Below are 26,123 nucleotides of genomic sequence, written 5' to 3'. Positions count from 1 at the left end.
ATTTTGTCATTTTTGCACATTAGCACTGTCTGGGCAAAGGTTTAATTTCGTTAGGAACAGTCCCTCATCCAAATACAGATATCAGTACCTTAAAGGTGACTGGTCAACATTTGCGAAGGACCTTTCTTGCTCTTCAGCACATGATGCAGCATTTTTAGTAACTTTTGATCTGTTTGAGCTAGAAACTATTTTTATGTTACAATTTTCAGATTTTGGAGCAGGTGATGGATTATGTGGCAGATGCAGCAAATTCATAATCATGGAAAAACTGCACGGCTGCAGAATAACATATATTCTATGATGAAGCATGTCACCAAGGGAGGGGAGAGTGAGGCCATACCTTTCAAACGTTTGCAATTTTTGAATTATTTTCAAGTTGCTTGGTCTAAAGTCCTACTTTGATTAATGCAAGTCATGGCCCACAGGGTCACACAGAATTTAGGGATCTTCCCATGGTAACCTGAGTATGTCTCATTCACCTTTTTTGCGAATTGTGATAAGTAGTGCAAGCCTGAAGTACCTGAAATTAGTTTATCGTTATAGCGGTCCTTTTTCTTGGAGGCTTTATGAACAATGAGAAGTGCAGTGAACATTGCCCTTCTTGTTATAGGTCGCCGATGGAGTGACTGCAATACTGTAGTCTTGCATGCTCTTCAGTGAAAGTAGAGAAGTTTTGTAGCAGCATTTTGGATGAGTTGTGTTTTCTGTATGATAAATGCAGGTGCAGCAGGGTATAGGCTGCTGGCATAGTCAAGCTTGGAAATTACAAGTGTGTGGATAGCATGCAGTTTCGGTTGGTATCCGAGGTATGGGATTATGCAGTGTAGTGGAAGGGAACTCTGCTTGATGTTATTAACATGTGGTATCGAATATTGGTATAAATTCATGGTTAACCCTAGGTTTCTGACTCCTCCTGATATTGTCTTCAGGTCGTATTCTCTGTCTTTAAAATGTGTGTGTTTTGGGCCCGGAGGAAGTCATCAAGCCTTAAATTGTAGAGGTCTTCCGGACCATCCATGAAAAAAAAACATGATTTTGGATTCATCTTTATAGTTGTAACAGGTGAGGTTGAATGATTTAATCAGCTTTGGTAAGGGGTCAGGTAAGTGTAGAATAAAAGAGGGGATAAGATGAAACTCTGAGAAATGCTACAGTGTTGTATGTGAGGAGCTGATGTGAATGTTGGTAGTAAAACAAGTTCATAGTCACAGAAAAGAGGCCAGGAAATCAATGGGCATTAACTGGACTTCCCTCTTACCTTTCACAGATAGTATCTGTCGGTACACACATTTTTTATGTTGTTCTTAGGACAGCAACTTTCATGTTGTTTCTAACTGTTGCTGATACTTAAGTGGGTGTCAATACTAAATCTACTAGTCAATGAGATGCACTGTCCAAACAGGAAACTCCAAATTCCAATATGGCATAGTGCTTTGATTAGCATATTGTGCTGGGACAGAGTCATCACAAGTCAGGTACAACTTACATTTAACTGTCATTCCTCCAGCCTACACTGGCCTATTGTCAAATATAGCCTGCTGAGATAATGTACATGCTCTAGAGATCTATATTTTGTTTGCATGAGCCAGGGTAATCCACTTTATTTTATAAGGCTGCAAATATCCTAACCACCTAGTGTAAATCTGCAATTTCCCAATGTTGCCTGTCGTGTCACAAAGGGCTGCTTAGCAGACTATCTTTCAAAAACTGTTTTAAATGTACAAAAGTTTGCCAGGGTCAACATGCTGATGATTCATTGCCTTGAACCAAATATTGTGGAAGCCATAATCAGGGCACCTGAGGCAGGAAGCCATTGTATTATAATTGACCTCGCTAGACATCTCCACAGAACAGTGACTACATTTTTCAGATTTGTATATATTGTAATTTAAAATATGTGTAGTATGAATCTCCTGTTTTTAAATATATTGACACCTTTGAAATTCTATTTTACCTCTATCTAATTTATAAACATAGCAAATAAATTGCTCTTATGAGGTCCAGTGTAATATCATACTAAATGCATAATGCTCGGTAAAAATTGGCGATAGCATTTTGTTTGGGAGAAGTGTGGGAGCACTGGGTAGTAGGAAATGTATGGATCCTTACAGATTACAGCATGAGAAAACAATTTGCAGGGCATTCTGGGTAAGAAAAGATATTGAGATCCACACAAACCACACCATCCCAGACTACCCTGGGTGCCTTGTTTTCAGAAATGTCTAGGCCTGGCAGGATTTCCATCGTGCCAACAGAGCCCTGGGATAAATACCACAGCTATCGATATACCAAGAATTGGTCAATTCAAAAGGCCTAGGGGGCTTAGGGAGCCTTTCATTTCTTTTCTAGGATAATAGCCCAGTTACACAACTGGAGTAGCAGTACTGTGATCAGGAGAACTGTAGGAACTTGTGGTGTGGACATTTGAGGATCCTCGCAGATTCCATTAGTGTGGTCTGCTTTCACTTTTGTATCACTGTGTTACTTCAGTGCTCACAGTGTGATGCACAATATAGCAAAATGAAAAATCAAACTCCTTGTGGAAGCATTTGCCACTTGTCCCGACTTTGATTCTGGAAAAGAAAGTATTTTTGGTGTTTTTACCAGAAATATTTTCTTTTCAGGTACTGTGAACCTCTCATTGAAGTCCACCACACCATAAATGTAGTTTGGTGGACATCGAGTTGTCATCTGCCCTGAAACAGTTAAACCCACCAAATCCATGTAGCCTGATGTCCTGTCAAACATGAATTGACAAAAAGCTGCTGGAATATGATGACCACGTTACACTAACTTCTTCATTCCATGATCGTAGGGGAGTTCTCCAGTGCAGGGAGACCCCCAGGTGCGTAGGCTTCTGGGACTGAGGTACAGCAAAAAGCACAATGGTCAAAGAAAGATGGCAGATGCTGTTAATTGCTATGCATAGTCTAAAGGAAGTTACAGTTGCCATACATGGTTGACAGAGAAGAGGTCTAGAGAGAAATTAAAAAAATTGAAAAGTACAAAGAAGATAGAGGAGAAGCTAGAAAAAATAGGTTTTAGAAAAGGACTGAGAGAAAGAAAGGAGAGTAAATAGAAAACTCAAGAGAGAGAGCAGGAGAGACAGGAGCGGGAAGATAGTTGCAGCAGCATACAAAAAGAGGTAATGGGCAAAAGGTTGAGAGAGGCAGTGAGGACAGAGATTAGGAGATGGGGAGAGTATAGAAAAAGTTAGAGAGAGTCCAAAGGATCAACATGATAGCTGAATAGACATGGAGAAAAGGCGATTAGCAATTTTAAGTAGAATTTAGAAATTATAAATTTTTGGCCAACCCACCTAGACTAATACGATTTCAATGCACAATTTTGCACTTTATTTTCTAAAAGGGATATTAGTGTAAAATTCAAGAATCACCTGTCATAGTGGTCTTTAACATTCTATTAAGGTCTAACTATTTTTACTTGATCCATATTGCATTTTGCAAATAACAATGGCATCCCCTTGTTATTTGCTACTGTATACTCTTGTGAGAAGTGTTGATGCTTCTCTTTTAAAGCATACCAACCATGTCTACATTTGCTGATATCGTCACTGTAAAATACAACTCAATTCATTGTGGGACTTTCCCAAATTGCATCTAAATTCTATATAGTTTTCAACACACTGTTCTCCACTGATTTTTCAAACTGTTCTTGATGGATATGCTTCAAGCTCTCTGTAAAGTTATTTTAAATTAGTGCCGAGGGTAATTAAATCTTCACTTACAAAGTAGGATGGAATAAGGAAAAACTCAACACTTAACGAAGCCGATGAAGTTTCCTAACTTTACGTGAGGCAAGGTTTATCCTTTTGGGTGTGTCAGGTGTGTTAATTTCCTGATGTTGAATGTCCCGGGTAGGTGATCCTCCAGCAAACAAATGTTGAGTGTGGAGGCTGGAAATGCATCACCTGAGGTAAGAGGTACTGGCGAGAGGGCTATGAGATGACGCCAGCTTATTTATTTTTTTAAAGAATTTTATAAGCTTTGTGTTTCACGAAGCTTGAACAGTTTAGAAAATACACCAAACTGTGAGCCAGCCTACTTCACAACTTTACAACCCTCTACTTTAAATCCTATCTAATTGATAGGATTTAAAGTTGGATAGTGGAAAGTTGATTGAGTGTGCTCTAATATGTACATTAAAAAAAGTTAACATATTCCTTCACATATAATCATAAGGTGTGCACCCTGAATGTCAAAATCCAAATACTGATAGCACAGAATGTTAAGGACAGAATATTGAATCCAAAATATTGACACATAAGTACAGATTTTCTATACCTTACTCCACATATATGTACCTATGTGAAATATGTATCTTCAAGGTATATAGATGTGGAATTAGGAATAGTAAATCAATGCTTTCCCATATGCAATTTTCGTCAAAATTCTGTACTCAAAATTATTGTGCCACAATATTCTGTGGTTCGATATTTATTAGTACAAGTATTTGTGAACAAATTGACCTATAGTGCACTGCTTTACTGTCTGGTCACAGCTGAGGGCTATGCCCCCTAAAATATACTTCTGACTAGAGGCCTGCTTAAGGCAAAGGTTTCAGATGACGATTTTCAAGTAGGGGGGAAGCCAAGGAATTTTGTCGTAGTGGACATGTTTGGAGAAAAAACCTGCATTCTTTTTTTGACAAACCACTTAATTGTTTTTTTTTCAGACAATATAGGATAAGAAAAAGGAAAACAAAACAACAACAAATCACACTGGATCCATCTCCACTATATCTGCTCAGCACACCATCAATTTCATCATGCCCAAGTAGTACGTTTTGGTCAACCATATGTCAACCATATGTCTCAATGAGCATTTCCTTGTAAGATTTACACTTCCACATTTCCAGTCCATTTCCCCCATATTTTGTGGTATTGGGCTGGGCACCCCAGATCCTTGTACACCAGGTTCTCCTGCTAGGCACACCATCAACACCCCGTCTCCATTTTACCAGCGATGGGTATGCTGTGTGCATCCACTGAGCAACTATATCTGTCTTTGCCACCAGCGGTGCTGTCCCCAAGAATGCACGGATTGCCCGATTGCCCCCGTGCCCTCCAGAAACCCTAAGCGGATGGAAGTCGGGCCTTTTCTATCTCATTGCCCATAACGGTGGACAGCTCTCAGACCACTCCTTCCCAGTATCTTGGCATATAATGGTATGTCCACACCATGTGGAAAAAGTCTGCGCCCGTTTGTGCACAACGGGGGCACCGGGAATCGTCTCCGATTCCTGCTCTGTGCATGTTATCCGAGGTGAAGTAGGTGCAGTTTATGTAAATAGTATCTTTGGATGAGGCGGGCCGCGATGACATGGTCAGTACCCTGGGTGCTATTAGAGAATCACGTCAATGCTCGTCTTTCAACTGCCCCAAACATCCCTCACACCGGGATCTCAGGCTGGTTATGGAGTGCTGTGTGTTAATGCATAGACTACGATAAATTTTGGATATTCCTCTCTTCCCCAGTGCCTCCATCAAAACCTTAGCCTCCATCGGCTAAACTCAGGTACTGCCACGTCTAAGAGGGTATGGGATTTCAGTGTGTGTCTTAGTTGCTGGTGTTTATGAAATTGGGTATTTGAAATGGAGTATTGTTGTTGGAGGTCTTGAAATGAGAGCATGTGAGACCCGCTCCATACGTCACCCAAGAGTGTAACACCAATGGTGTCCCATTTACTAAATCCCTCCAGGAAAGCCACTTCCCCCAACCGTGTGCCATGCCACAGTGGAGTCTGCTGCATGAGTTTAGACCACCAACCCATCGAGTATTGAGCAGCACTCCATCCCTTGAATATTGATTGGCTCACCTCCGGTATATTGTTAGATATTGGAGCACCATATAGCATCGCCATTATACAGGGGAACCCTAGGGCCATATTTATACTTTTTGACGCAAAACTGCGCTAACGCAGTTTAGCGTCAAAAAATTTAGCGCCGTCTAACGCCATTCTGAAGCGCCATGCGGGCGCCGTATTTATTGAATGGCGTTAGCCGGCGCTACCAGACCGGCGCTGCCTGGTGTGCGTGGAAAAAAACCACGTACACCAGACAGCGCCGGCGTAGGGGGAAAATGGCGTATGGGCGTCTTAAAATGGGGCAAGTCAGGTTGCGTCGAAAAAATCGTCTTAACCCTACTTGCGCCATTTTTTAACGACGCCCATCCCCCATCAACATGACTCCTATCATTGTAAAGATAGGAGTCATGCCCCCTTGCCCAATGGCCATGCCCAGGGGACTTCTGTCCCCTGGGCATGGTCATTGGGCATAGTGGCATGTAGGGGGGCACAAATCAGGCCCCCCTATGCCACAAAAAAAAAAAAAAATACTTACCTGAACTTACCTTAATGTCCATGGGATGGGTCCCTCCGTCCTTGGGTGTCCTCCTGGGGTGGGCAAGGGTGGCAGGGGGGGTCCCTGGGGGCAGGGGAGGGCACTCTGGGCTCATTTTGAGCCCACTTGTCCCTTAACGCCATGCCTGACCCAGGCGTTAAAAAGCGGCGCAAATGCGCCGTTTTTGGCCACGCCCACTCCCGGGCGTCATTTTTGCCCGGGAGTATAAATACCACGTAAAGGCCTGGGAGTCATTTTTTAAGACGGGAACGCCTCCCTTGCATATCATTAACGCAAGGAAGGGGTTCACGCTAAAAAATGACGCACACTCCGGGCACTTTGGCGCCCGAAGCGTCTAACGCCATAGTATAAATATGGCGTTAGTTGGCGTTAGTTTAGCGTCGAATTTGCGTCGAAAAAAACGACGCAAATTCGGCGCAACCAGAGTATAAATACGGCCCCTAGAGTGAGGAGTTCAAGTTGGTATGCTGGGTCTGCCCATCCACCCCCAAACCAATCATTGATCACCAGCAGCTGGTAGGTGAGGTAGTACAAGCGAAGGTTTGACATCCCCAGTTCCCCTTCTTATATTCCTCTCTGACAGGTGAGGAAGGCCAGCCGGGGACGCAAGTTGGACCACAAGAATCAATTGACTCTATCTTGTTGAACTAGTGCCTCAGAAGTTTTGTAGGAGATAGAGGAATAGTGGCAATACTATCATTTTGTATAGAAAACCTGCATTCTTAAAGGCTTCATGCCAGATATTTCTGCTGTCCTGGCAAGACTTGATAGAAGGTAAAGGATTTTTTTTCTTTAAATAGTTTAATTTTAAAAAGTTTCAATCCATCCATCCATGTATAGTTTTCAGGTCAAACATAGGATTTGGCAGAGGAAAAACTAGAGATAGCGGTGGATTCTAACAAATAGTCAGTCCAGCACCACCTTTCTTGCACCCCTTAGCGCCCCCCTACCGCCACCATGTGTGCACTGTATCTAAGATATGGGGCACCATGGCGTTAGTTAGGGAACTAGTGTCAACATTTTTTATGCTAATGTAGAGCTTTGCAGGATTAGCATCAAAAATGTTGATGCTAATCCTGCAAAGCCCATTGAGGCCCATTATGAATAATGGTGTGCCTCCTTTTAACGCCTGCCCTGAGCAAGCGTTTAAAGTGCCGAAAAAATTGATGCAAATAAATCTCATAGATTTCTTTGTGCCATTTTTTCAGCCTCCTCCCTGCCCCGACGGGGAAATGCCCCCTTTGCATACATTATGCATGGCACATGCATAATGTAGAGCAAAGGGTTACAAAAGTGGCGCAATGCATGCATGCAAATCTGGCTCTGCGTTTTTGGCCATCTAACACCACATTTAAAAAAATGACACTAATGTTTTGTTAGATGGCGCAAGGGGCTCTTAAATCTGCCCTCAAGTATCTTGCCAGTGTGGGAAGAAGTGTTTGAATGGATTTATGTTTGATTAACTGTCAGAATCTCGCCCTGAGGCTGTGTTACTTATGAACTTCATCATGTCCCTTTTGAATTCAAACTGTACTCCAAACTATCTGACACAGAATGTTGTGATCAGGCCATCTGGGAGGAAGTGACCAGAAAAGGGGAGCTAGGCATGTGCTGTGGTAGCCGGAAAAAAATTATTTCGTTTTTTAATCAATTCAACATGAGTCCGTGAATGACCTTCCGGTGACAGGGGGCTGAGAAGCAATGTGACATACGTTTCCATAATGCAGGGAATGAAAGAAATATTTGAATATCATCTATGTATAAGTTACAGGAAAAGCCAAAAGTGATGCTGCCAAGGCAGATTGTGTACATTAGACGCATCAAAGAGTAGAGTAAAATATTTCAAAATCTTCTGAAAAGTCTTAGAAGGTGAGGAATGAATTTATATTTACCTGTGTTGAATGGTAGCCATTTGAAGAGATGATTTCCAATGACAGATTTGTTGTTGTACGCAGAGCACTGTAGATGTCGGAAATCCAGGGGCTCTGGATGACAGTCCTACACAGAAATAATGTAGAAGTAAACCTTGAGTAAATAAATAGTTTAAGATGCAGTGTTTGGAGTCCCAGTGGAAGGCATTCTTTCTGTAAGGGCTGGCAGACAGAGGCCTCTGGCACAGGCTCATGCCTATGACTAGTGGGTATTTTGTTTAAACATAGTGTTTGTAGAGATCCAGTGCCAAGACATGGAGTGGTGAGTCGTTTAGGGTCCCCACCTATAGCAGAATGGACTATTATGGAATGTCTCATAAATGAAGGTAAAGACTGTTGTTTGCATGATTGATAGATGGGCTCTAGTACCAGACAGACAATATAGAAATATGACCTTTACCAGTGGGTGAGACTTTGTAAGATAGGGTATGGAAGAGAGAACCTAGCGGGTTTGACTCAAGTGATCAAACCTGAATTACCTTAAGTGATAAGAGTATTAGTTGAAAAGCATCTCAAATCTGCATGCCACAGGGGCACCAGCCGCCTGCCACCAATTAGTCCCAATAATGCTGAAACACATCTGAGGTTTCTTTGGTACCTCCTCAGAAAGCGATATGGCCTAGCTGGTTGGGCTGCACTATTTATTTTAGGGCAAGGCCAAGAATGATTTGGGTATGGTTTGTTCTATAATGCTGTTCAAGGTATGTACCAAAGTTTACAACTGATTCAAGCATTTGCGTCTTTTAGTTTCCTTGCTGTACAGATACAAATGTATATGCGTAGATCACGAGCACATTAATTTCACGTCACTCATAATAATGTGAATATATTTGCATACATAATGGACCTTTGTTGTACGTTTAGTTGAAGTCCTGGGGAAAATGTTTGCTTTAGGCTGGTAGTTTATGGATGTGGAGGGTTGCAGAAGTAGGCAGCAGCAAGTAACATGGGTATAACTTTCCCATCTAAGAGCATCAGACACTGACACCTGAGGTTAGAGAGAAAACACTCCACAGAAAGCATTGAGACAAGAGGACCAATATTTTTCTGTGATCAAGCAGAGTAAGCATGGAAATTGGAATATAATCCTAAGTATTATTTTTGGGTAGTGCTAGTGAAGCCTGGAATATGCTTCAAAATTGTTTTCATGGAAGCGGGGTACATACAGGTATAGTAGGATAGATTTACATAATTATTATGACTAAATAGGAAATCGCTGGATAATTAGGGCAGGTGGAAGAGGAAAAGCTGCATCTTCACAGACTTCCCAAATTTCAGATAAACGTGTCTTCTTTGCAGAGGGATCTATGCAGCGAGTTCCAGGGGAAAGGGGCTTGGGAATGGATTGATCAGTCACTCAAATATTTGCGACTCACAGGATGAATGGAGAAATGATCTGAGAAGAAGATTGCAGACATCTCTGTGCTGTTGGTAATATTTTAAGAGACACCATTTCAAAGTGTTTGTTGGGGATGCTCAGTAACTATTATCATCAATACCCATCAACCTGTTTAGCATTTTACAATGTTTTTAGGTTATTTGTAGCATGCAGAACAGTACTCTTCACTAAATGTATAACAGGTAGGTGGTCAATTTAATACCATAATTCACCTTATTTACACTAGCCTTTCATGAGACTTTCTGAGCACACAGAGGCTTTTTGTAATAAAACAGCACTGTAATTATAACTTGGGGGTAATGTCCTATTCGTTAAACATTTTTAGATCTGAACCTTACATGAAACTACACACATGCAAAATGATGCAGGATTTTGGGTTGAGTGGATTGCCCTAAAGCAGTCTGCTGAATATCCATAGAACTTACCATATTTTTCTCTAACCCTATAGATTTTTCCTTGAAATGGCTTTGGGAACAAATATGAGAGAGAACATGATTTCCAAACATCTGCACAAACAAAATATCCCAATTCAACAGAAGGTCAGAATTAGGTTCCTTTCCTACATGCATAAAAAGCTGCAAAACCTGATTTTTTATTAAAGATGACACAAAGGTTGAATTGTAGGAAATTCCTCTCATTCTACTCCTATGCAAAATTTGCCCTGGCCTTGAGTTAGTTCACATTGCCCATATGAAAGGTTAGAGAAATAAACCTGAGGGAGTTCAAACGAATGTCATGAATGGCTCACCTTAGTGTTGCAGATGCGGTACTGCCTTTGGTCTCCTGGGCACGTCCGTTCTGTGGATGCCCTATTGAGACAGCAAAGATTTCTTGATGACTTTTGTCACAATGACGGCATAATATGATCTGCTTTCTATTGCACTTTCATTTGAAATCAAGCTGCTTACCAGAGCTGCTTATGGTGTATTTAACACAGGTGAATTGCAAGAGTTAATCATATCTGAAACAAAGATGAGTGTTTGGGGCAGTACTTGGAGTGCGTATGTGTAATTATTTTATAGTAGGAAGTAAGTTTCTGGTATATACATGTGCCACTTACAGGTGTTGATGCATGTTCTAAAAAATTTTTAGAAATATCAGGAATGTGCCGCGGTCTGACAACTTTAATATCAGTTAATGTGTTCTCACCAAATTCTGAATTTGAACATGTGACATTTCATCATGGTCTTAAATACCTAGACATACCTGAAAACATTATGGCATGTCTATAGGGCTGGACTTTGTTCACCGACATATCAGGATGACTGGAGTGTAAGTTACATTGTTCAATAAATATGAGTAATCACCTGCTCAAACACTGCCTGGTGCGCACGGCCACTCCACCACCACAGGTCCTCGAGCAGGGTGACCAGCTCCTCCACGAGCTCCATTCATTACCAAATCCAAGCGGGTGACTATGCTCATGCCCGGCACTGCTAAAGAAACCTCTCTGATACGGGCCCCTCTGAGGCTAGAAAGAAAAATGCCATCAGTTTGGAATTTTGTAAAACGTTTACCCTGAAAAGTCCCTGCAAAACCAGCTCCTTCCCCCCAACTATGCGGAGGTTGCTTAATTTGTCAAAAATAATTGCACTCATTATTTCGATTTCTTTGCTAATTTACAAGCAACAGTACATGAGGAAAGACATAATTGCCAACGCCAAGGACAGTGAACATGTGGTCAATGGTAGGTGATGGAAGGAGGAGCCACTACTCCCCACACCACAGGCATCCTTAAGAAGTTGTCTGGACATGGTGGTATGTGGGCAAATCTCATTCTGGATGCCTGAAAGTAGGGAGCCAATCAGCAAGTTAGAAGCTTCCTGTACGAAAGGCAGCCCAACAAGAAGCCGGCTTCTTTTTCACGATAGTTAATTACATTTTTAAAAATCATTCAGTACCTACACATCATGATATTTGAAACTGGATGAAGTTGACGCTGACAACATACCAACAATTCCAGTGAGTAGGAGGAGAATGAAGGAACCTTCAAATTGCAGGACGTCAAATTACTTATGACTAGTCAGAAATATTTCCTAGGTACTGATTCTTATCTAAGCCAGCAATTATACATATAAGGAGAAAAACTGTCACACTTCACATACAAGGCAGATTTGACCTTACTACTGAGTACTTCATCATGCCTCCTTCATTGCCCTATACTAGTGTTCTAAAATATTGGGATTACTTAGACATTTGTGTTTTCTATATTGCTGAAAGCTTCACTAAATTTGGTGGCTCCAAGTTTAAATCAGTCCCTTAAAGGTTGAGGAATACGTAAGGACTGCTGGAGATTTTCATTTTTATCTCACATACAATTTTCCAGGGTTCAACAAATGATGTGTTCCAAAATATATGGAAGGGCATCTATTTTTCTATATTTTTGGGAATATATCTCCTAACGTAATCTGTAGGTATATTACTTCATTGTTAACACATTAATCATGCAATGTGCACATCATGAAGATCAAAGTGATGTACATAGACAATCGTTGCACAGTTTGATTATTGTTCCAGAACTATACAATACAACATGATACATATTGAATCACTGAAAGGGAAATACAGATTAGGCACTCCGCTCCCCAAAAAAACTGTCTTGAAGTCACACTGTTTTGTTCAATTAAGTTGTTAAATGAAGAAAGGATCACAAAATTGAAATAAAAGGCGAGCTGGAATGTGTAAACGATTGTGTCAAACCTAAACCAAAATGAGTACAAACTTAGCTGAGGCTAAAGGCTTCAAAGAATCAGAAAATATAAATGTCTTTCAGTGATGGGTTGCAAGCAAAATAATTTTCTTCAAATCAAGTGTGATATATAAAGAGCAGTTCTCCTGCCTGGGAAGCAACAATTGCTAGCTTATCTCATGTAAATATCCCTACTAACTAATAATATACCATTGTTTATACTGCATTTATTGTCACAATAAGGCTGTTTTCTAGCAATATAATTAATACCCACATGTATTTCTGCACATCAAAAGGTATTCCTGTACTTGAGATATGTTGTTTAAAAAACAAAGTTTCATGAAGAACTTCAGAACCTTGAAGATCAAAGGCCAATTATATGTAACCTCTTTCTAAACACAATACCCGAAGTACGCTGGAGATCAACCAGACCTCCCCATAACCAGACAGATTATTCCCTGAAGCTGATGTTTTGATCAGATACAGAATCCATTGATGATGAATATATGAGTAGGATGGCATTGTAAGAAGCCAGCCCCTAGCAATAGATGACACACATGTGTTGCAATGAATGGGACAGTCTTCTAATATTTCACCACCTGCTCTTTGGAGGGGCAGAAACGGTGAATGTAGGTCTGAAAGATGAGTATGATGTCAAATGGAGGGTGTACAGGATATCATCCTAAAATTGGTTTTGCAGTGTGCGGGGCTGTAACCCAACTAACCCCAGAGCTGATGTACACTGAACAGGTGTTTATTTGTGTGTCTGATAGCATAAAATCATCATTTGTAGGCTCCTGCAACAACACACCTGCCCTTCATTATAGACCGTCCAGGAACAATGCATCCCATGGAACACAGGTGCTCTCAGATCAACAGGTTCTTGAGAACAGCAAAGTGGGAGTGGGCTCCTCAAGAAGAAGCCAAGATGAGTAAATTCTAATTATTTCCAAGAGTTTAAATTTTTCACAATGGAGTCTAACATACGTGAAAGACCATGAGCTCCTTCAATTCTTGTAAGAGAGCTGTGGGTAAAGTGTTCAGTTGCTGTATAGATATATGAGCACCAAAGTACATTCCTTTAGCTTGTATTGATAGTTATTGACAGTGACCAGTATCATTCATTTCCTGCCATATAGTGAGAGAAGTGAATATATCATCATTAATCTTCGGGGATAAAAACAAACGTCTCCTCCCTTCAGGCACAAGATGAAGACTGCCTTATGCCAACTCCTGTGGTAAAGTAATGAATCGATATTTAAAATTGCACAGACTCGAGAATGGCGTTTTTTTGGACCAATTTACAGAATAGGAATACATGTCTACATGTATGCACAACCACTCTCAGGGCATTGATCAGTAAAAGCCCAGAGCACTCCAGTGTCTCAAAAGGAGCTCCCAACATTCCAATGTTTTCATATGCGTGATTGCATACGGATCCTGCATAACTTTTTGAGTAAATGCATATTTTCTGTAGACTAAAAATAATTAGAAAGAGTATTAAGTTTTGAATAAATTAATGAATTTTGGATACAAAAGAGAACACACATACTATGAAAACCAAAGTGTGACACTCTCTGAGGGAGCATAGGCAAAAGTAGATGTTGCTTGTGCTTGCACTGCCAACGTGAACAAAATGCAGAACGTGGTGCACCTGGGACAAAATCTCAATTGTGCTCTTTTTCATAATGCCACCCAGGTGCAATGAGACATTGCATAATTTCCTGGAAGATTTTGCATAAATATAATGTGAAAACATTTAATCATGCAACATACAAATAGTCGATCACCCTTTTATTGCAATAACATTCAACCATATGGAGAAAAGCATTTCTCCTTTTTTGTTCTTTACGGCTTATAGGTTCCTGTTGTTTTTCTTTTTATTTGTGTGATAGTTATCTTTCCTAGTGGCAAACCAAGTATATCCATCGATAATGGACAGTGCAAGAAATGACAAAACCAAGGCCATGTTTTGCAGTGCACGTCCAGAAGGGTTTTCCACAAGATACCAGGCACCCAGGTATTCTTATGTTTAATAACAATAGTCATACTACTACTACTACAAATAATATCTTTAATGTAGAAGTTGTTGCCAAGTCGAGCATCTCCCTCTTATTGTAGATAAAAGGTGTGCCTATAATAAACTAAATAGTATTTTTATTAATTGATATTTGAAGGAAAAAAAGATAGAGCCAACCTCTGCTGGCTGAATTCAAACCTATGACCAGCAGGTAGCTCAAAAGCCTTTGCAGCAGACGCATTAAACCCCCAGAGAAGCTACTAGACACTACCAATTTTGGTATGAGAAAAGGCTTCCTACGCAACCTGTTGGGCTGAAAATGATGATACAATCGGCGTCATTGACAGTCGAGAAGCGTAACGTCGCAGACACCGTCAAAAGCAGATGTGTCTCATCTCATGCTGGAACATATCGAAGAAAGAACCCACACGCATATGTAGGTCCGGGGAATTATAAAGTTGTTGCCATGTGAACCAGCGGCAGGTCACGAGATCAGTGCATAGCCGTCATTAAAGCTGCTGGGCCTCCCTTCAAGCTAGATTCTTAAAAAGCAAGTAGAAAACAAATGGGGTTTCTCTTTATTTATTTGAAAACCTGGAAAACCCGATCTGGGCTCAGCAGCCTGTCTGCACTTGAGGCTTTTGGGGGCTCATGACTGCACAATACCCGTCTGGGGGAGGCGTGGTCACCGAGACTGCACTTGTCCGATGGGCTCACCTGAGCCCTTTCTCGGCTCTATCTCTGCCCCACAGAAGGGTCTTCACACTACAAACAGACCGGGGCTCAGAGCGCTTTCAGGCCTAAATCTGCTCTTTTGTCCATTAAAATTGATGAAGTCTCCGGGCGGCAGACAGAAAACAAGATTCTTTGGTCTCTGTTTATTTTGAATCTTGAATACCGGATCTGGGCTCAGCAGCCCCCTGCACTTATCCCGAGAGCAAAACCTTACTGAGGGAGGCATGATTGCCCAGTCAATAAGGGAGGCGTGATTTCTGAGATAACACCTGTCTGAGGGAGGCGTGATTACTGAGACAACGTGGAGGCGTGATTAATGAGATAACACCTGTCTGATGGAGGCGTGGTTAGCCAGACAACATGGAGGCGTGATTACAGAGACAAATTGAGACGTGATTCGGCACTTGGGGGGGAGGTGAGGAGGCAGCAAACTACATGGCGGGGTGGGGGGAGGGATCGTGTCTCCTCTGGACTCGGTCAGGAGCTCTCAGGCCAGGATACTGTGCTGAGGCCCCCCTGGAGCTCGCCCTCCTCGCGCCACGTATATTACGCCACTGGGGTGAATACGTTGTATTACATTACGCTATGTTATGTTACGCTATGTTACTTGCATTTGAATAAATACAGTTTGCCATTAGTTTCGCCTCAGTGCCCCCCCCTCCCCCCCTGCTCCGGCGTGCATGTGTCTTCATGGGTGACCACTTACTTCTTTAATCTCTTAAAACCCAAAAGGTGCTGGGCGTTTGGTAATCATGCAGATATATGAAGGTGAATATGTGCAAGAAGTGGGATAACCAAAACACACAATGTGTTTTTTTACACAACGGTTACTTCGGTGTGTAATAAGCTTGCAAAGCGTCCAACCCTGCATACTGTTAAAGTGATCAAGATGAATCTCGGCACTCTCCTGTGTGATGACCACCAAGAGATGTTCAGATGTTTTTTGTGGAGGAGTGTCTATGGAGACAGCGTAATGGGAAGATTCATCAATTTTGTATATCTCAAAATTTGCTCATTTCATAAGCTTACTGAAAATTGTACCCAACCCTAAGGTAAATTGGAGCAAACATGGCTTAGTGGATGTATTTTTGCAGAGATCCTTTAGTAACCTGCAGGCCACAAGTTCTGGTCACAGGACAGCGATCAGTAGTCATAATATGAATCCTTACAAGTCTAGTTCAAACTTTCAGTGTTCTGAGGTTGACACAATGAATAGCATTGAATTGGGCAGTGATTCGCACCTGTTGCTAAAATTAATTCAGTATGCATTTTGTGCTTTATAAATGGTAGTTCCTGGGATAGTTATTGGTACAATTATTCACATGCACCTGCATGTATCTCGTTCATTCCACCTAAATAGACATGTTACCCTGTCCTGCTTGCATTGGAGACACAATTAAACATATCTTGCATCTGCCCCTCCTTGTTCTTCTGGTATCATTGCACACATGTTCTTTAGAAATCGTTTGTATTTTATATGGAGCTTGACACTCTAATACAATTCCATACAAGTTTACTTTAAGAGCAGCATGTGGTCAAAGAGTACCTTTGTTTACCCTGATGGTCTTCTGGCTCTGAACGTGGCGTGGGAGCATATCTAGCTGTGTTGACCTGTAACACCTACTCCAGGAAATACAACTTATCAAAAGGCAAAAACATTATTCACTGTCTATTAACTGATGCAATTACAGAGTTGTTTATATCCTATTCTTTCTTTTCTTTTATTAATCACTGATCTGCTTTTCAGCTCAACGCTGTCTACAATCCACTGTGACAGACTAAAGGCTAGAGAAAAGAGCTGAAATTCAACAATGTCAATATGGCCTCTCCGATCAGAAAACAGAATGGATGGTCATTTTCTTTCCCACCTCTCGTTCTACATTACAAGGCCCACATTCCTTATTTCTCACTTTGATCAGAAACTCAAGTTTTGTCCCCAGACCTACCACAAGCATCTTCTATAAAGCCTTGAAGCAACTCTAGGACTCTGATTACAAGAGGGAGGATAATTTCCAAATGAGTGCAGGTGTTGGATTAATGTGTTGGTTGAAGTCTTCCACACTCAGTTATTTCTAGTTGCCTTAAAGTCCACATTTGTGCAGTTTTCTACAGGTACATATCAGCAGGTCAGTACTTCCAATAAGTACTAGCGGAATAATGTCAGCTAAATAGCAGGACATGAGGGATTCTGTTCAGGAAGCATCAGCATCTGCTTGTTATGCCTCATTCTAAAGGGCTGAGTAAGCAATAATTGTCATACTGGAAACATTGTGATACCTGAGATATCAGATTCTATCGGGTATGATAGTTTTCTCCAGTCTCCTGCGGAGCTTTTACTCAGACCCTAAGAGTCCTCTAGTCTCAGCCCTGTAGAGTTAACATGCACAGAAGATATCAGGACCACTCTCTATTCTGCCCAGTGTTGGGAGCTGATGGTCTAAACTCGATCCGCCTGAACTGGTTTGTTTGTTACAGTCTTCTAAGCCAAACTTCGTAGACACCGTTAATGAAGCCGATCACCAACTTAAAGACTGGCTTCAGGCAGCTTTAGACAAGGCGACCGCTTTAAGTGACTGTCTGGTCGCATCTGATAAAGTGCTAAACCCTTGGTTTCACTCCCTCCCATCTTCGGGGCCTTAAAAAGAAGTGGAAAATTCTGGAAGGAAAGTGGAGACAAAAATATGATCCATTCAGTAAATTCGAGTGTGGAAGAGACATAAAAAAATATAAAAAATAAAAAAACATCTTTGCAACTAAAATTGATGGAGCCTTTAATTATGCAAAAGATGTTTTTTGCAACTGTCAAATCAGTGCTTGATCCTTCCGTAAAAAATCTGTCTGTGGCTTGTTTATTTCCTGCTGCAAGGAGCTAGACAGCTTTTTTTCAACAAGGTCTAAGACATCTATGCCACATTTTCAACACACACAGCTCCTCCTACCTTGAACATCATCTAGGCCCTTATATGTCACTCTATCTTCTTTTCAGCCTACAGAATATGAGGATTTGGTAGGACTGGCATATCCATTAAGTCTAGTTCCTGTTTTGTTCCGGCTCCCCTGCATATTATAAAGAGGCTGGCCATGGTTGTCTAAACCATACTAAAAAAGTTAGTCAATTTCTCTCTAGCTATCCCGACACTTAATCAAAACCAGCAGCGGCTGCCCCAAATCTCAAGGGGAGGGGTGGTAGGAGGGGGTTACAGGTGGGAAATAAAAAGAATATATATATTTTTTAAAACATACCTACTGCCGCTGCTGCTGCCGCTGCCGTCACCACCTGCCTCAATCCCCTTCCTGCGATTCTGTTGGTGTCCCAGCATTCCCTTGGACACCAGCAGAGGCTCCCCAGCAATCCTGCTGTTGCTTTCATGCTAAACCTAGCATAAGAGCAGCATCAGGATTGGTCTGATAGGCTTGCTCTGCCGCTCAGACAGTGTATTGGTGTAACACAGCTGGGTTGGGGAAACCTAAGTGCGCATGTCAGTTTGGCCGGCCTAAGATGGCTGGCCAAACTGGCATGCACACTTAGTGCACACTCACTCCACTCCCCCTTGTCCCCTCTCCCATGGACCAGCCCCACCCCTACCTGCATCTGCTGGCTGAGCCAGCAGCTGAAAAAGAAAACAGTATTAAAATATGTGCCAGTGGGGCGGCGCTCCTTCGCTATTACCAAGGAGCCACCCTTGACTATTATCAAAACTATTGGAAACTTGTGATAGTCAAACCCCTGGAAACTTGCGATAGTGGATGAGAGTTATAGACCTACATAATTTCTCTCTGTCCCACTGAGGTCAAAGAGAAGCATGTCACCTGGCAATTGTCAGATGATTTAAAGCAGCACAATCTTCTCCATCCCACTCAGTCAGGCTTTTGACCTAGGCACAGCTATAATTTTGCTTGACCTCAGTGCTGCTTTAGACACTGTCTCCCATAGTATTCTGTTTAATAGAGGTGGAAGATTGCAGAGTCACGGGCCAGGTTTTGCAGTGTTTTGCCTCTTTACTTCAAGATTGGAGTTTTCAAGAGTTTGATATGTATTTTTACTCAAATGTTCTTCATTTGGTGTATGGGGTTCCTCAGGGGTCCTCTCTAAGTCCTACATTGTTCAATATATATGTTTGCCCACTACGTGTCATTGGGCGATCCTTCATAGTTACCTAGATCTCCGATGTTGATGGCACGCAGCTGGTAATATTCCTTTCTTCGTATGGAGGCAACAATGCTTGCACGCTAAATAACTGTCTTATTGTTGTAGTGGAGTGGATCGGCAACAGCTGCCTAAAGCTAAACATGAACATATTAAAGTCATGCTAGTGGGTAACAACCTTTATTACTGGACTTCTGATTGCTGGCCTGATTGCCTCGGACTTTTACCTTCTCCTAACACAATAATTAAACATTTAGGGTTTTGGTTCAATGATAAGCTAACATTTGAATCACAGGTCAAGAAACTTGAACCCTGTTGTTTCGGCCTATTAAGAACTCTAAGAAAGATCTTAAGGACCCTCCGAAGTGCCACCCAGAAAACTATAATTCATGCTATTGTCACATCAGGTTCGAGCTATAGAAATGTGCTATATTAAGGAGCCACTAAGGCTGGACAAAATAGATCATAGATAATCCAGAATGCTCCATTGGCTACCCTTCGAGAAGCAAGTACACTTCAAAACACTTTGTGACGCTTTTAGTGCATTTATCAACTCAGGGCTAGTCTTTCTTAGACATCTTGTATAACATTAAACCACTACCAGAGCTTTAAGATCATTCAACTCGTATCTAGCTGCCATCCTAAAAATACATAAATCAAGAAAAGGAGCGCATTCCTTTGCCTCTTTGGCTCTCAACGTTGTAGATTTCCCTCCCCTATAGCATTTGTCATTCTTCTGATGAAAAATGTTCAGAAATGCTTTGAAGACCTGGCTGTTGGAACACTAATAAACCACTACATTTCTTCTGATCTCTTCTGTCTGTTAGCACTGGGAAGCCCACCTCAGCCGTCACGCGCTTTATACATTTCATCCATATTAACATGTCCCTTGATACAATGTGTACTATTTGATGATACTCACATGATTGTCTTGTAATTTTTTCCAACCACAATCCTTCCCAAAAGTGAATTGCTTATTATCCCCAGTACTAGATTATTAGGTACTATATGATGTAATCTCTACACACCTGCGCGGTTCACGGTGTCCAGCAAATAGAAAAATAAAAAAATATTACTACAAACAAAATTGCAGACCCTTCACATGGTATCACCATTTGAAGTCTCAAACTATAATATTTTAAGAAAAGTTGATTTTTGAGTTTCTGTATAATTAAGCAGTATTTCTACCTCTTGTGTCACCCACCGAATCTTAAAGCTATCCGCTGTAGAAGAAGGGGTGCTCCATCTCCAATCCTATAAAACATGAGACAGTGAAAGACAGCAAATAATGTTTGACTCCAGGGATCAGGGGAGCAAAGAAAAAGGTTTCCATCTTTTTGAGGCCGGGTTGCAGGTCAATGTTCCCCATCCCAGGTGGCATGGGAAGCCTTGATCAAGCACCCATCACACCTGACAGTGACTTGTCTATGACTCCATTGCACTTGATACGTATCTGGGTTTGTATATAACCCCTCTATGGATACTCCAGCTGAATAAGGTTTACGCTGTCAGAATGGAGCTGATGTAGGAATTTAAGGTTATTACGATCAATTGCCGCCACCCCTTCTATAGATATATTTATTTGATACACAGTCTTAACTGCTTACATAATAAAGATATGAGAAAGGAAATGACTTGCTGCCACCATATTGCAGATTATTTTGGAAACGTATGGAGAACAACTGTTGTCCCAATAGATTCATTAATCCCAGCCCCCTGGCAACTGCCTCTTACAGTGGCTGTCTGTCTCATGAGGCAAGATGAACCAAGGATCTATTTTCAGATAACAATCATAGAGAGTTCCCTAATGAAAAATCAACTTTCATTTGCACATCTACCAGCCAATATTTCAACAGACGCCCTCAGTCCTGCTAACCTTAATATACTGCTCACCAGGTGATTATACAGGAAGAAGGAGGCAGGACTTAGGAGAGAGTCGAGGCTTTGGAGGGAGGTATGACCATGAAGAGTGCGCTGTTGGACCCCCTGCATTGAACAGTCACCCATACCCTCCCCCACAGCAAGAATAACATCTTCTGCGGCAACCTCCTATTTCCTGCGATGTATTTCATTGGAGGCAAAACACTGCAAAACCTGGCCTGTGACTCTGCAATCTTCCACATCTATAAAACAGATCATTTATGCCTGAGCTGGAAACGTATACTGTGCCAGGGTTTGGAGCTCACCATGTGATAGTCGCCATGTGATGAGCAAACAAACAGTTCATGCCAGTGTGGCATGGTGTGAATTAGCAGGCCTGAGTGCTCAATGTGGCTCTCAAGTATGAACAAACAAAATTGATGGCAATACTCATAAAATTCTGTACATTCTAGATGGTGGAAATGCCCTTCTCCATGGCCTTGCAGCTACCACAATGACCCTTGTGAAAGGCGTCCTTTACACTGCAGCATGCCTCCTCACGGATCTGATAGAGTAGGACCAAATTACCCCGAACCTGTTGGAACTCCACTGGATCCTCCTACTTCCTAGCACCATAGTTGTGACCAATTGCATAATGTGCAAAGCCTTCACAAATGGCAGCTCTGTCTAACAAACTCATAATCTCTGGTAGCTACCGGCATAGTGGCCAGACCCTGCCAGTGTCACAACAAAGAAATGTGAATACAAAAAAACAGAGGGAGCAGGCCCTCTCCACTAAAACCCCCAGGTTTCAAAACACTGTGGACCCATCAGTGTTACCTCAACCCTCAGCCAGTTCAGGAGAGAGCTGAAGATTCACCTCTTTAAAGACCACTAGATGTAGTCGCCTTAAAAGGTCCCCTTTGATCACTTCAGCAGCCATCTTCTCCTCTAGCCTGCTGAAAATCTCTTGTATTCTTTGGATTATAGCCCTGCACAGTACTAAGTGGCCCAGGGTTAGGCTTACACTACATAACATCCCACATTGATAAAGCACCACTACCTTTCACTTACTGTCAGGTGGTACAACCAGCATGGAGACAAATTACAGGAAGTAATCACTTGTTGCCACTTGGGTGGGTAAAACATGCTGGGCAGTACCTTCTGCCTCCTGCTGCATCATTTGTGTTAGTGTCCTGCCTGAGCAGAAGGCAAAACAAGCATTTGCAATGCAATGGGTCTTGTGTTTTCTCGAGTTAGTGCTATTAACGTTGTAATTTCCTAAATGGATTTTCTTGGCACTTAAATTGAAAATGAAAAGTAAAACAGTTGACATAAGTGAGGCCACCATGAGCATGAGCGCGAAGGAGAGACACAAAAAGAAATGAAGTTTGCTTGCAGTCAAAGATATCGGCAATAGTGCAATTATCCTCGTAACAGGGGCAGTCTGAAGGGCGGTAACAAAACCGCCCTAAGGGGGACAAACTTAAAACATTTACCAATAATAACAAAGCCCAGGAACGTGTGAAAGTGATGGACATGCCGTGGTTAAAAGCCCACAATATTTACAACAGGTCAAAGCGCTTGCACGCTCGACCTAAAAAAAAAAAAAATCCACTGGGAAAATTTGTGCTGTTTTGTGGCGCCTCACTGACTAGTGGGAGGGCCACATGGATTCTCTTTCTGCAGGCATGCATAGTCCCCTTTGCTCACGGCCACTTCAGTGTCACCTTTGTCCCTGCAAGACAATCACTTAGGATAAAACCAAGAAAAGGGTGGTCTGCTCTGCGGTAGTATCTTGCTGGGCTTTGTTGCTCTTACATTATAAATCAGCCTACTTGGTGATCTTCAATGACAGAAGAACTGGAACCCCTTGGCTGGTCATGGCAGTCAGCTAAGAGGATCCTTCCCTATGATTCGTATGTTCAGTGGCGTCTGGGACCCTAACTTGTCACAGTCGATTGTGGACATTGGTTTCGAGACCAACTAGACATCATGAAAACAAAAAATGTTTTAAGAAAAAAGCATGGACATCGATTTATCACTCTTACCCCGTCAACAGCTGGAATAAACACTAAGAAGAGCAACGATTGGCAACTGCAACACGTAAACAGTTCTCTAAGAACCCTATTTACTTTCTGTTCATTCTGCAGCCACCACGACTCCTGGGAGCAGGAATGGCAAGGACACTATCTGGGCTGCTAAGGATGAGCCGGGGTAGCGGCTTCTGCTGGTTCCAAAATCACGTTCACCAAAACCGTGAGAAAATTAAACTAAGCTGTAAAGTGTTCATTTACAAACTAAAGCAAAGTTGTGCCTTCACAACGTTTCCACAAACATCAGTCCTAACCTTTCTCTGTTTAGCAAAATAATACGCATGTATGTTACCGAAAATGGACGGATAAAATTCTTCTCTGCCAAGCTTGTGTGTACTACACCAAGACAACCTAGTTTAGTCGGTCTTCCACGTTTTACTCAACATATCGATGACGCACAATGAAAATGTGAGCACAACCTGCACATTACGAAATCATTCAGGGTATTTCTTTTTTCCATCTTAAAAAAAACAAGGCCTTTTCACACTTTCTGTCATAAAATCTTTCAATAGTGCTGCTAAATGTAATAAAAGGGTGCTTTACAAAGTTGGCTCTCTTCCACCACTTCATTATAGGCGCCCCTAAGCATGGCAGACCAAGGTGCTAATAATTTTCTTCAGAGGCATTTGGACTTTTTTTTTTTTAAAGGCCGTACTTGAACATAAATCAATCTACCGAAGGTCACGGAAGGGAGGAGTGCTAGACATGACCTGGTAGTACACAGCAGCGCCCGGCTCTCCCAGCTCCTCTGCCTCCCGGCAGGAGCATCTTCATATCTCTTGACATGGCAGGTAAAGCTAAATATTTACAGTAGTTCGGGGATTCTGGAAGCAAAACACAGCTCGCACCTGCTGCTGAGTTAACTGCATTTCGAAGTTCATAGGCTTCTAGGGTGTGGAGCTGTGAATTCGCGCCCCAGGGCTTCTAAAATGGGGCAGCAGTAACACAGCAAAGGGGCGATAGGCCCCAACGCAGCAAGGAAACTGGCCTCAGTAATCCCCGTTAGGAACTTAAAGACATTTATTATTGGGGTGCAGAAGAAGGCTCACACTCCTGGGCGACATTAGCAACACAAAAAGGATGATGGACGGAGTGCTGACAATGCAAACACTCACACCCAGTCACAGATCTGGGTTTAATCCATCTTTTTTTTGCTGCCCATGCCATTCCAGTTTGGAACCAGCCATATGCAAATCAGTCTTGACCCTGTTCCCCATGGGAACAGTGCTGCCCGAACTGCCAGGTCAGGTCTTCCCTGGACTGAAAACAAGCATCCTGGGACCGGTCTTCCCTGGACTGAAAACAAGCATCCTGGGACCGGTTTCGGAGTTTCACCCCTCATCAGCCAGGCTAGCTTGAATCCAGTGGCATAGGAAGCACGGAACCCACGTCTGGGCACACCCTTCCCACGGAGTGCTGACAATGCAAACACTCACCCCCAGTCACAGATCTGGGTTTAATCCATCATTTATTTGCTGCCCATGCCATTCCAGTTTGGACCCAGCCATATGCAAATCAGTCTTGACCCTGTTCCCCATGGGAAAAGTCCAGTCTGAACTGCCAGGCCAGGTCTTCCCTGGACTGAAAACAAGCATCCTGGGACTGGTTTTGGGGTTTCACCCCTCATCAGCCAGGCTAGCTTGAATCCAGTGGCATGGGAAGCACGGGACCCACGTCTGGGCATACCCTTCCCACTTAGGGCGATATTAGCAACACAAAAAGGATGATGGACGGAGTGCTGACAATGCAAACACTCACCCCCAGTCACAGATCTGGGTTTAATCCATCGTTTTTTTGCTGCACATGCCATTCCAGTTTTGACCCAGCCATATACAAATCAGTCTTGACCCTGTTACCCATGGGAACAGTCCAGCCCGAACTGCCAGGCCAGGTCTTCCCTAGACTGAAAACAAGCATCCTGGGACCGGTTTCGGGGTTTCACCCCTCATCAGCCAGGCTGGCTTGAATCCAGTGGATTGGGAAGCACGGGACCCACGTCTGGGCATATCCTTCCCACTTAGGGCGACATTAGCAACACAAAAAGGATGATGGACAGAGTGCTGACAATGCAAACACTCACCCCCAGTCACAGATCTGGGTTTAATCCATTGTTTTTTTAATGCCCATTCCATTCCAGTTTGGAACCAGCCATATGCAAATTGGTCTTGACCCTGTTCCCCATGGGAACAGTCCAGCCTGAACTGCCAGGCCAGGTCTTCCCTGAACTGAAAACAAGCATCCTGGGACCGGTTTCGGGGTTTCACCCCTCATCAGCAAGGCTAGCTTGAATCCAGTGGCATGGGAAGCACAGGACCCACGTCTGGGCATACCTTTCCAGGATGATGGACGGAGTGCTGACAATGCAAACACTCACCCCCAGTCACAGATCTGGGTTTAATCCATTGTTTTTTTTTGCTGCCCATGCCATTCCAGTTTGGACCCAGCCATATGCAAATCAGTCTTGACCCTGTTGCCCATGGGAACAGTCCAGCCCGAACTGCCAGGCTAGGTCTTCCCTGGACTGAAAACAAGCATCCTGGGACCGGTTTCGGGGTTTCACCCCTCATCAGCCAGGCTAGCTTGAATCCAGTGGCATGGGAAGCACAGGACCCACATCTGGGCATAACCTTCCCACTTAGGGCGACATTAGCAACACAAAAAGGATGATGGACGGAGTGGTGACAATGCAAACACTCACCCCCAGTCAGAGATCTAGGTTTAATCCATTGTTTGTTTTGCTGCCCACGCCATTCCAGTTTGTACCCAGCCATATGCAAATCAGTCTTGACCCTGATCCCCATGGGAACAGTCCAGCCCGAACTGCCAGGCCTGGTCTTCCCTGGACTGAAAACAAGCATCCTGGG

At 42.6% G+C, this 26,123-nt stretch overlaps 1 protein-coding gene across 1 annotated transcript in view; it reads right to left on the bottom strand.

Moving 5' to 3' along the window:
- ADAMTSL5 (ADAMTS like 5) overlaps positions 1 to 26,123 on the bottom strand; it is a 270,500-nt gene that overhangs the window by 164,010 nt on the left and 80,367 nt on the right. The window contains exons 3-5 of the mRNA XM_069222636.1: positions 11,020 to 11,183; positions 10,461 to 10,521; positions 8,275 to 8,380 (exon numbers count right to left, since the gene is read on the bottom strand). Of these exons, the coding sequence (XP_069078737.1) occupies positions 8,275 to 8,380; positions 10,461 to 10,521; positions 11,020 to 11,183 (331 nt within the window). The remainder of the gene's footprint in view (positions 1 to 8,274; positions 8,381 to 10,460; positions 10,522 to 11,019; positions 11,184 to 26,123) is intronic.

Source organism: Pleurodeles waltl, chromosome 3_1 (assembly GCF_031143425.1).
Source record: "Pleurodeles waltl isolate 20211129_DDA chromosome 3_1, aPleWal1.hap1.20221129, whole genome shotgun sequence".
NCBI classification, from domain to species: Eukaryota; Metazoa; Chordata; class Amphibia; order Caudata; family Salamandridae; genus Pleurodeles; species Pleurodeles waltl.
Note: the sequence above shows the minus strand (reverse complement) of the source record. Positions and strands in the feature narration are given on the sequence as shown.